General features: G+C 45.0%; 1 protein-coding gene across 1 annotated transcript; it reads right to left on the bottom strand.

Moving 5' to 3' along the window:
* Window positions 1-1,778: 1,778 nt before the first annotated feature.
* LOC148150044 (fucolectin-like) lies at window positions 1,779-11,202 on the bottom strand. Its single transcript, XM_087987748.1, has 5 exons — window positions 11,134-11,202; window positions 7,423-7,487; window positions 6,150-6,432; window positions 4,500-4,681; window positions 1,779-1,932 (listed from the first exon to the last, which is right to left on the bottom strand). The coding sequence occupies exons 2-4, from the start codon at window positions 7,484-7,486 to the stop codon at window positions 4,519-4,521; spliced, it is 510 nt and encodes a 169-aa protein (XP_087843874.1). The 5' UTR covers window position 7,487; window positions 11,134-11,202; the 3' UTR covers window positions 1,779-1,932; window positions 4,500-4,518.
* Window positions 11,203-11,554: the final 352 nt, after the last annotated feature.

Here is an 11,554-nt window from a genome sequence, read left to right as displayed (position 1 = left end):
CAGGCAGCATCCAATGAGCAGGTCAGGCAGCATCCAAGGAGCAGGTCAGGCAGCATCCTGCTCCTTGGATGCTCCCTGACCTGCTGCGCTTTTCCAGCAACACATTTTCATCTCTGATCTCCAGCATCTACAGTCCTCACTTTCTCCTCAGTAGTCAGAGAGGCAAATACAATGATGGTTTTTATCTTGTACACATCTATGACTCTGTGACTCTTCGTACCAAGCAGGATAGATCAAGGGAAAGCAGTGGATCAGATATTTTTGAATTTTCAAAACATATTAGGCTACTGAATAAGATAAGAGCCCATGATGTTAGGGGGAACTATATTTGCGTGAAGAACTCTTGGGAGACAGAGTGGGGATAACGGGGGCATTTTCCAGATGGCAGTCAGTAACTCGTGTACCGCCCAAGGATCAGTGCTGGGACCACAGTTATTCAGAATATTATCTTATTGACTGGCATGAGGAAAGTGAATGTACCGTAGCCAGGTTTGCAGATGACACAGGAGGGGTCTGCAGAGGGATATTGGCAGGTCAGACGAGTGAGCTAAATCTTGGCAGATGGAATATAATGTGGGACAATGTGTGGTTATGCACTTTGGTAGGAAGAACAGAGGCACTGAATATTATTTAAATGGATACAGACTGCAGAAAGCTGGCATTAGGAATCTTCGTCCATGAATCACAAAAAGCGAACATCCAAGTTCACCTTTCTAAACTGAAAGCCTTCTGCCTCCCTGCGGTCCCTCTCCCGTATTCTCGACTTCCTTGTGTAGGTTTCAAGATGCTTCTTAAACTTTGCTGTTGTATTCGGCCCACCACCTCCTCAGGCACTTACCACCCTCTGTGGAAAAAAGACTTGCCTCTCACATGTCCTTTAAACTTACCCTCCTTTACCTTCAACCTCTGCCCCGAGTAATTGACATTTCTACCTTGGGAGAAAGACTCCGAATGTCCATTCCATCCATGCCTCTCATAATTTTGTAAAGTTCTATCAGGTCACCCCTCAGCCTCCAATGTTCAAGTGAAAATTAACCAGGTTTGTCCGATCTGTCCTGATAGCAAATTCCTTCCAAACCAGGCAACTTCTGTTTCTGTACCCTCACCAAAGCCTCCACATCCTTCTGATTGTGTGGTGACCAGAACTGTACCCAGTATTCCAAATGTGGCCAAATTAAGTTTCTCTACAGCTGCAACATGATTTGTCAATGTTTATACTCTGTGCCCTGACCGATGAAAGCTCGCCTGTTGCCACTTTCAGGGAATTGTGGACCTTTAAGTGCAGATCGCTCTGTATGTTAATGTTTCTGAGGGTTTTGCCATTTACTGTATATTCCCTCCTGCATTACATCTTCCAAACTGTACCACCTTGCTTTTGTTCGGATTAAACTCCATCTGCCATTTCTCCACCCAAGTCTCCATCCTTTCGATATCCTGCTGTATTATTTGGCAATCCTCCTCACTATCCACAGCTCATGGACCATGCAAAGGACAGTGAGCTGCATTTACATGGCCTCCAGTTGTTGTTGGATGGTGCTGTCCATGAGGGTGGCCACTCTCTCATGGCTGAAGCTCCAGTGTTTGACAGCAACGTCATCAAAGACTGGACACTGAGTTCAGAGAGTGGGGAATCTGTCTCCCAAACACCCAGGCTTGGGCCAAACGGAAGAGAATGGAAAGCTTGTTCAAAATCAGTTCTGCTGGTATCCCTTCCACCATCGTTCCCATGTGATATTCTACCCTGGGCCATATTTGTTGAAAGACCAAAAGCTGTTGTTGAATTGATTTGCTTTATTTCATGGCAATACAGAAAGTCAGAGCTGGTGTAAATCTTGTCAAGACTGACTCCTGTAGCTCACAGTTTCTGGAAGAGGTTGAACTCAGATGCTCCAGTCCTTTATTCTGATGGTTTCATCTCTGCTGTCTATAACCCTAGGAAATGGAACACTGAGTTCAACCCAATCAACTAGATGTTACTTCCTACTGTCGAGGGTATGGTGCTGGAAAAGCACAGCAGGTCAGGCCACATCCAAGGAGCAAGAAAATCAATGTTTCAGGCAAAAGCCTTTTATCATCCATTCCTGCTCCTTAGATGCTGCCTGACTTGCAGTCGTTTGTCAGCACTACACTCTCAACTTTAATCTCCAGCAACTGCAGTCCTCCCTTTCACCTAATTACTTCTTACTGACCATCCCATTGGTGTCTGTGCTTTGAGAGAGGGTAATCAGATCAGACACGGCCCATTCCACCAGCACAGAAAGGTGAGGGGTTGGGTTTGGGGTATAGTCCCCCCTTTCCCCAGAGAAATGTGGCAAGATGACCAGTCAGGAATACATAGGAGCTGATTCCACAATCCCAACCATCCCCTTCTCCTTGCATTGACCACTCCTGAGGGACACTCTCTTCAAATGGAAATGTGAAGGAATTTCTTCCCCCAGAGGGTCACGAATGAGACAATTCTCTGGGCCAGAGAGCTGTTGAGGCTAGTTCACCAAAACAGTTTCAAAAAGGAGGTGGCCGGGCCTAGAAATATCAAGGAGTTGAGGCCTGGGGCAGATGGAAGGATAGACTTGAGTGGACAGGTGTTCCACTCTAAGTGGAGAGGTGTGGGCAGGGAATTCCAGAGCCTTCTGAAGGCATGGCCAGTGGTGAGTGAGTGTCTAAAATCCACAATAGGGCCACGTAGCTGAAGGGGTTGTGAGGACTATGGAGATTACAGAGATTAGGAAGCTGAGTGAGGATTTGGTAACAATTATTGTTTGAATGGAATGTTGTTTCTTAATGAGGAGCCCCAACATGAGAGAGAACGCAGGGCGTGAGGGGCACCGGAATAGGACTACGAGCCTCCGTCAAGACTACAACAACAACTGGCCTACCTTGGGATGACTCTGTTGTCATTGATGATGTGGGAATACCAAACACCTTGGTGTCTTCAACAACTGTTGGGGGTCAGGGGTCTGATGGGGATCAGAGAGAAATGTCCAAGAAGGTCTTCCTGAATTCTCCCATAGCTCCAGGGAGATTGGGCTCATCACCATGGCAACACTCACTTGCCAATCTGTCTTCACTAAGGAAGACACAGATAATCTTCAGGAAATGCTTGGGGTCAGAGGGTCAAGTATGAAAGAGGAGGTGAAGGAAATCCTTATTAATCAGGAAATGGAATTGGGGAAATTGATGGGATTAAAACCCGATAAGCCCCAAAGGCCTGATGCTCTGTATCCCAGAGCACTTAAGGAAGTGGCCTTACAAATAGCGGATCTATTGGTGATCATTTTCCAGTATTTTGTAGACTCTGGAAGAGTACCAATGGACTGGCGGGTAGCTAACATATCTCCATTCTTTAAAAAGGAGGGAGAGGGAAAATGGGGAAATATAGGCTGGTTAGCCTGACATTGGTGGTGGTGAAAATGCTGGAGTCAATCATTAAGGATGTAATAATTGAGCATTTGGGAAGTGGTGACAGAATTGGTCCAAGTCAGCATGGATTCACTAAAGGGAAATCATGATTGACAGATCTTCTGGAATTTTTTGAGGATGTGACCAGTCGAGTAGACAATGGTGAATCAATAGATGTTGTATATCTGGACTTTCAAAAGGCTTTTGACAAGGTCCAATACAAGGTACTATTGAGGAAAATTAAAGCTCATGATATTGGAGGTAATGTATTGACATGAATAGAGAACTGATTGGCAGGCAGGAAGCAGAGAGTTAGAATAAACTAGCCCTTTTCAGAGTGGGAGGCAGTGACGAGTGGGGTATTAGATTAGATTAGATTAGATTACATTGCATTACAGTGTGGAAACAGGCCCTTCGGCCCAACAAGTCCACACCGACCCGCTGAAGCGCAACCCACCCATACCCCTACATTTATCCCTTACCTAACACTACGGGCAATTTAGTATGGCCAATTCACCTGACCTGCACATCTTTGGACTGTGGGAGGAAACTGGAGCACCCGGAGGAAACCCACGCAGACACGGGGAGAACGTGCAAACTCCACACAATCAGTCGCCTGAGGCAGGAATTGAACCCGGGTCTCTGGCGCTGTGAGGCAGCAGTGCTAACCACTGTGCCACCGTGCCACCCACAAATAGGTTCTGCAGGGTACTGCAGGGTTCAGTGCTGGGACCCCAGCTGTTCACAATATACATTAATCATTTGGCTGAAGGAATTAAAGGGGTCAAGGGGTATGGGGAGAGGGTGGGAATAGGATACTGAGATTGCATGATCAGCCATGATCATATTGAATGGTGGGACAGGCTCGAAGGGACGAATGGCCAACTCCTGCACCTAGTTTCTATGCTGCTATGTTTGCAGGAGAGTCACTGGGAGGTTCCACAACCTGACCATTGACCTCAGCTCAGCAGCTATGAGGGGAGGGGGATTGGTGAATGGATCTGGGAATGTGGCTGAGAATAAATGTCAGGATACTCGTGGGGAGAAGTGGAGTGCAGGCCTCCCAGTGGTTCAACTGAGGGACACGCTATTTTACTTACCAGTTAGGGACCTCCTCCTCTAACAGTCAACCCAACGTTCCCATTTCCCGAAAATCTCCACCTCACAGAGAGTCAGATACTCTCTTCTTCTTGGGATGAAGATATTGACGTAACGGCCAGGCATGCCATTGCACTGGAAGGTTTCGGAGTGACCAGCTCCAATGGAGTTGATGGTCGCACATCTGGAGAAAGAGGTGGATGTGGAAATCTGAATGTCCAAGCAACTAAAGAAAGGAGCATCAGTGTTCAGGCCACACCCTTCTGGGTGCAGCTGTGAGCAATATCTCCATCAAACAACAGTCAGCATTTATGTTGGATTTTTAACATTGTACCAATTCCCAAATTCCCACAGAAGTGATGACCTAATACTGCTTATAAATTCTGAAGAAGAATCACATTGAACTTGAAACACTAAGGACATTTAAGCCGACTCTTGGATAGGCACATGGATGAGAGTAAAATATAGAATATGTAGGTTAGTTTGATCTTAGAGTAGGATAAAAGGTCAGATCTTCTGGATCTTCAGGACCTTCTGAAAGGTCCTGAAGAAGGGCTCATGCCCGAAACGTCAATTCTCCTGCTCCTTGGATGCTACCTGACCTGCTGCGCTTTTCCAGCAACACACTTTCAGCTCTGATCTCCAGCATCTGCAGTCCTCACTTTCTCCTAAAAGGTCAGCACAACATCAAAGACCGAAGGGCCCATATTGTTCTGTGTTCTATGAAACATTAACTCCCTCCTCAGATGCTGCCAGACCTGCTGAGTTCCTGCAGCAATTTCTGGATTTGCTTTTAAATTCTTGTGTGTGACTTGGGTGTCCAAAACAAAGTAGAATTTGTTTCCTTGGACTAGCTCTCCAGGCCATTTCAGAGTCATCCATAGTGCAATGGGTTTGGAGTCACATGTACACCAGACCAGATAAGGAAAGCAGTTTCCCTCTCTAAAGGCCATTCATGGGTTTTTGTAACGGGGTGGGTGGGGGTCATGACTGACATTGTACCAGCAGATGATTATGGAATTCAGATGTCACTATTTGCCAGGGTGGGGTTCAAAACCATGTTCCCAGGTCATTGGCATGGCTGTCAGCATTTCTTCTCCAGGGCCATTACCACAAAAACATGACCATACTGTGACACAGACCTATCAACTAGAACCCAAATGGCTTCACAGCCAATGAAGTGTTTTATTGAAATATAGTTACTGCTGCAATATGGGAAATGGAGCAAACTGTACATTTTGTGTTGAGCCCATGAGCGTTTACTCTCTTTTTGTGATACTGTTTGGGAGTTAAATATTGGCCTGGACCCTGCAATAGTTGCACAACATAAAAGCTATATCCCCACAATCAGTTTAGCTCAGTTGGATAGAGTGTTGGTTTACAGAGCAGTCTGATGCCAACAGTGTGGGTTCAATGCCCATTACTGGTTTGAGGTTACTATGAAGGACTCTCTTTCTCAACCTCTTCCCCAGCCTGAGGTCTGGTGGCTCTCAGGTTAAATCACCACCAGTCGCTTCTCTAATGAGAGAGCAGCCCCTATGGTCTGCTAAGACTATGGTGATGCAACAATATTCCCCACACATCTGTCCCCTAATCCCATTTCCACACAAATCCTGAGGCCCTAGTACGAGGTTTCCCTCTCCTCCACCTACTTGGGGTTGCTGTTGCCATTATTATCCAGAGAGTCTCCAATCCGAATCTCTGCCCCATTGAGACGTTGTGGACAGCAGTCCCCTCTGTTGGTGACTCTGATTGAGTGTATCTTATGTGACCTGAGTAAGTCGGCTCTCCACCAGGGCTCCATATCGTTCTGAGTAGCCGTGCAGGATGATTTTGAGTAGTTGGGGTCAGGGTTCCCATCAACGGCATTCACTGCATGGCCACGGTAATCATAGACACTGGACTGTGTCGGTCGACATCTCTTAGATAGATTCTCTGTAAAACAACAACAACACTTAGAGTCTTTAGGTCATAGAGATGAATCGCATGGAAACAGATGTTTCGGTCCAACTCATCCATACTGACCAGATATCCCGAACCTGATCTAGTCCTATTTGCCAACATTTGGCCCATATACCTCCAAACCCTTCCTATTCATATACCCATTCAGATGCCTTTTAAATGTTGCAATTGTACCAGCCTCCACCACTTCCTCTGGCAGCTCATTCCATACACATACCACCCTCTGCGTGGAAAAGGTTGCCCCTTAGGTCTCTTTTAAACCTTACCCCCTCACCCTAAGCCTATGGTTCTGGACTTCTCCACCCCAGGGAAGAGACTTTGTCTATTTATCCTATCCATGCCCCTCATGATTTTATAAACCTCTATAAGGTTACCCCTCAGCCTCTGACCCTGCAGGGAAAACAGCCCCAGCCTATTCAGCCTCTCCCTGTAGCTCAAATCCTCCAACCCTGGCAACATCCTTGTAAATCTTTTCTGAACCCTTTCATGTTTCTCCAAGTTGAAATGAATAGATAGTAGCAATCAGCTTTCTGATGGTTTTACAAAGAAAGGAGCAAGTTGGAACAGCTGCTGGTGATAGTGATGCTTCAATCCCCAAGTGCAAAGAGAAAGTAAATCATATAAGATGCTCTCATTTTGTATCTTATTTTGTTTGTGTCATTCTTATTATTATTCTCAATAATAAGAATATAAATATATGTAGGGGACCTAAATCATCCAGTAAAATCTGCAGGCATGCCTGAGAGGGAACAGTTGATGGATACATTTATTTGAGTTAGAATTGATTGTGGAAATATTAGGGGATGGTAATCAGTGTGGTGAGAGTTTTCTGGAATATGCTAAAATGAATAAAACTCCCAATCAAAGTGTGGACTTGGACTCTGTTTAATCACATGCAAATTCTAGTTTGTAATAAAAGTCCTCCCCTCAGATCTGAAGACGCAAATTAAGGGTGATTCTTACCTTCTGCGTGTCCAACCATGAACATCAGAAAGATGCATAAAGCTGACAGCTTCATCATTCCCATCCTCAGGGTTAAAACAGAAGAGGTTTCAAAATTAGCTTGGAATGCAAACCAAATTCTCCCCGACATATATAACCCATGAACCAAATATACAAGTTTTGAGCACTCTCACAAGGAACCAATGTGCACCCCAGATCAGACCTTGATCCTTTCTGAGTGACAAATCCATTTTCACTCTCTGCACAGTGCAGTGCTTTACAGAGAAACATAGAGATAGAAACTAGGTGCAGGAGTTGGCCATTCGGCCCTTCGAGCCTGCCCCACCATTCAATATGACCATGGCTGATCATGCAATCACAGTATCCCATTCCCACCCTCTTCCCATTCCCCTTTATCCCTTCAGCCACAAGGACCACATCCAGCTCCCCATTGAACATATCTAACGAACTGGCCCCAATTTCACGGGTTCGCAACTTTCTGAGTGAAGAAACTCTTTCTCATCTCAGTCCTGAATGGATTATCCCTTATTCTTAGACCGTGACCCCTAGTTCTGGACTTCCCCAACATCGGGAACATTCTTCCCTCATCTAGCCAATCCAGTCCCATCAGGAGTTTATATGTTTCTATGAGAATCCCCTCACAATCTTCTAAATCCCATTGAGTACAAGCCCACTCGATCCAGTCTGTCCTCATACATCGATCCTGCCATCCTGGGAATCAGTCTGGTGAACCCTCAGTGAACTCCCTCAGTAGCATGAATGTCCTTCCTCAGACTAGGAGACTGAAACTGCACACAATACCCAAGGGGTGGCCTCACCAAGGCCCTGTGTAACTGCAGCAAGACATCCTTGCTCCGATACTCAAATCCTCTCACTTTGAACGCCAGCATGCCATTAGTTTTCCTCACTGCCTGCTATATCTGCATCTAGATTAGAATGGTGCTGGAAAAGCACAGCAGGTCAGGCAGCATCCGTGGAGCTGGAAAATCGACGTTTTGGGTAAAAGCCCTTCATGCATGCCAACCATCAGTGACTTTTCCACATGACACCCAGGTCTCGCTGTATCCCACCTTTTCCTAAACTGCCACCGTTCAGATCATAATCTGCCTTCCTGCTTTTGTGACCAAAGTGAATAAGCTCACATTTATTCACATGATATTGTATTTGCCCATGCAGCCAGTCTGTCCAAGTCACCCTGCAGCCTCTTAGCATCCTCCTTCCAGCACACACTGCCACCCAGCTTAGTGTCATCTACAAATGTGGAGATACTGCATTCAATTCCTTCATCAAAATGGTTATGTATATTGTGAACAGCTGAGGTCCCAGCACTGGAACCCTGCAGTACCCCACTCATCACTGCCTCCCACTCTGAAAAGGATCAATTTACGCCACCTCTCTGCTTCCTCCCTGCCAGCCAGTTCTCTATCCATGTCAGTGTTTTACGTCTGATACCATGAGCTTTAATTTTCCTCACTAATACCTTGTATTGAACCTTGTCAAAAGCCTTTTGAAAATCCAGATACACAACAACTACTGATTGACCCTTGTGGGTCTGGTCACATCCTCAACAAATTCCAGAAGATCTGTCAAGCATGATTTCCCTTTAGTGAATTCATGCTGACTTGGACCGATTCTTTCACTACTTTCCAAATGCTCAGTTATTACATCACTAATGATTAACTCTAGCATTCTCCCCACCACCAATGTCAGGCTAACCAGCCTATAATTCCCCATTTTCCCTCTCCCTCCTTTTTAAAGAATGGAGTTATATTAGCTACTCTCCAGTCCATTGGTACTCTTTCAGAGCCTACAAAATACTGGAAAATGATCACCAATACATCCACTATTTCTGAGGCCACTTCCTTAAGTTCTCTGAGATACAGAGCATCTGGCCCTGGGGGCTTATCTGGTTTTAATCCCATCAATTTCCCCAATTCCATTTCCTGATTAATAAGGATTTTCTTCAATTCTTCCTTCATGCTTGACCCTCTGACCCTTAGTATATCCTGAAAATTATCTGTGTCCTCCTTAGTGAAGACAGATCCATAGTATTTGTCCAACTGGTCTGCCATATTATTTTTATTCATTCACGGGATGAGGACGTCACTGGCTGGGTCAGCATTTACTTCCCATCCCTAATTGGCCAGAGACCAATTGAGTGTCAACCACATTGCTGTGGATCTGGAGTTGCATGTAGGCCAGACCAGGTAAGGATGGCAGTTTCCTTCCCTAAAGGACATTACTGAACTGAATGGATTTTGCCTGACAAACAATAATGGATTCATGGTGATCATTCCCCTCATAATTCCAGATTTTGTTTCTTTTTACTGAATTCAAATTCCACCATCCGCCATGACAGGATTCGAACCTGGGTGCTCAGAACATTATCTGGGTCTCTGGATTAACAGTCAACAGTGTGGTGTTGGAAAAGCATAACAGGTCAGGCAGCATCCGAGGAGGAGGAAAATCAACCGTTGGTGCAAAAGTCCTTCGTCAGGAATTCCCGACGAAGGGCTTTTGCCCGAAAAGTCGATTCTCCGGCCCCACAGATTCTGCCTGACCTGCTGTGCTTTTCCAGCACCACACTCTTGACTCTGATCTCCAGCATCTGCAGTCCTCACTTTCGCCTCTCTGGAATAACTACCCAGCCAAAACACCACCAGGCCATTACCTCTGCCAACCTCTTCACTGTCAATTATGAATTCACCTGATTCCTTCTGTGAGGCACATACATCTGCCTTTAGCAGTTGTTTTTTTTCACGTATCTATAGAAGGTTTTGCAGTCAGTGTTTATGTTTTCTACAAGCTAACTTTCATATTCTATTTTCCCTTTCAGAATTTGTCCTCCTATGCTGAATTTTAATCTTCTCCCAATCCTCAGGTTTGCTGCTTTTTCCGGACAATTTATATGTCCCCTCTTTGGCTTCAGTGGTAATTCCACCTTGTTAGTGCCAACTTATCACAATTCACTTTATCAAACTGGCAATGTTTCTGTCTTTAGCAGCAATTGATATTAATATTTCCCCATAGTTCATCGAATGATGTATCAAAAGCTGTCATTAAGCACAAAATTCCCCAACATCACTGCAAATCTTTGTCTAATCCTACCTCACACTTGCATTTTCCCATCGACCAGTTAACTTTCCATCAAAGCTTCTCTTACACTACAGGGTTGCGCTGTTGTGCTTAAAAGGTCATTCGGCCACCCCCCAGCCTGCTGTACCATTCCATTCAATCAAAGATGACGTGCATCAAAGGGTGTGGTGCTGGAAAAGCACAGACGGTCAGGCAACATCCGAGGAGCAGGAATGATGAAGGGCTTTTGCCCGAAACTTCGATTCTCCCATCCCTAATTGGCCAGAGACCAATTGAGTGTCAACCACATTGCTGTGGATCTGGAGTTGCATGTAGGCCAGACCAGGTAAGGATGGCAGTTTCCTTCCCTAAAGGACATTACTGAACCGAACTTTTGCCCGAAACTTCGATTCTCCTGCTCCTCAGATGCTGCCTGACCTGCTGTGCCTTACCAGCACCACACTCTCGACTCTGATCTCCAGTATCTGCAGTCCTCACTTTCTCCCAAAGATGATGTGTCTCAACCCAACTTTTCTCTCAATAATTATGAAAATATTATAAACCTCATTCAGTAAAACAACTAATTTTAAAAGTTGTGGAGTAGAATAAGACACAGATTTTTTTTTTGCTCCTCACCTCCTTGTAGTCTGTCTCCTCCAGTCTGATGTGATTATGCCTCTGCCCAGACTTAAATACAGAGTGCTCACGCACGCTGACATACAGACACAGACACAAAGAAATGATATGGAAATACAATTGGTGGTAAGTTACTAACCAAATGAAAATCACTGCAGGAGTTCAATCAAAGTTCCATTTTGATAACAATTGTTAAAAAAGTGGGTGAATGCTGTGTAAATCCAGCTGCTCAAATATTATAATACATGGGCCTTTCACATCTCACAAAGGAATATATTTAACACTGAATCATCAGAGACTATACATCAGGGCTGTGCCTGTTTACTGCTGTATTTTCTTATGGCGTTGCTCTCGCATATTCCTGGGCAGAATACACAAATAAACCTTTCAAAAACAAACTGAGACAAATAACCTCTTAGTA

The sequence above is a fragment of the Chiloscyllium plagiosum genome, unplaced genomic scaffold, assembly GCF_037043375.1.
Source record: "Chiloscyllium plagiosum isolate Xiang-an unplaced genomic scaffold, Cpla_swu_hap1 HiC_scaffold_5, whole genome shotgun sequence".
NCBI classification, from domain to species: domain Eukaryota; kingdom Metazoa; phylum Chordata; class Chondrichthyes; order Orectolobiformes; family Hemiscylliidae; genus Chiloscyllium; species Chiloscyllium plagiosum.
Note: the sequence above shows the minus strand (reverse complement) of the source record. Positions and strands in the feature narration are given on the sequence as shown.

Coding starts and splice junctions, on each gene's coding strand:
- LOC148150044 (XM_087987748.1), bottom strand. CDS start 7,486: ATGGGAATGATGAAGCTGTCAGCTTTATGCATCTTTCTGATGTTCATG. Junction 6,433..7,422: donor CATGGTTGGACACGCAGAAG/GTAAGAATCACC, acceptor GTTGTTTTACAG/AGAATCTATCTAAGAGATGT. Junction 4,682..6,149: donor AATGGCAACAGCAACCCCAA/GTAGGTGGAGGA, acceptor CTCTTTCTCCAG/ATGTGCGACCATCAACTCCA.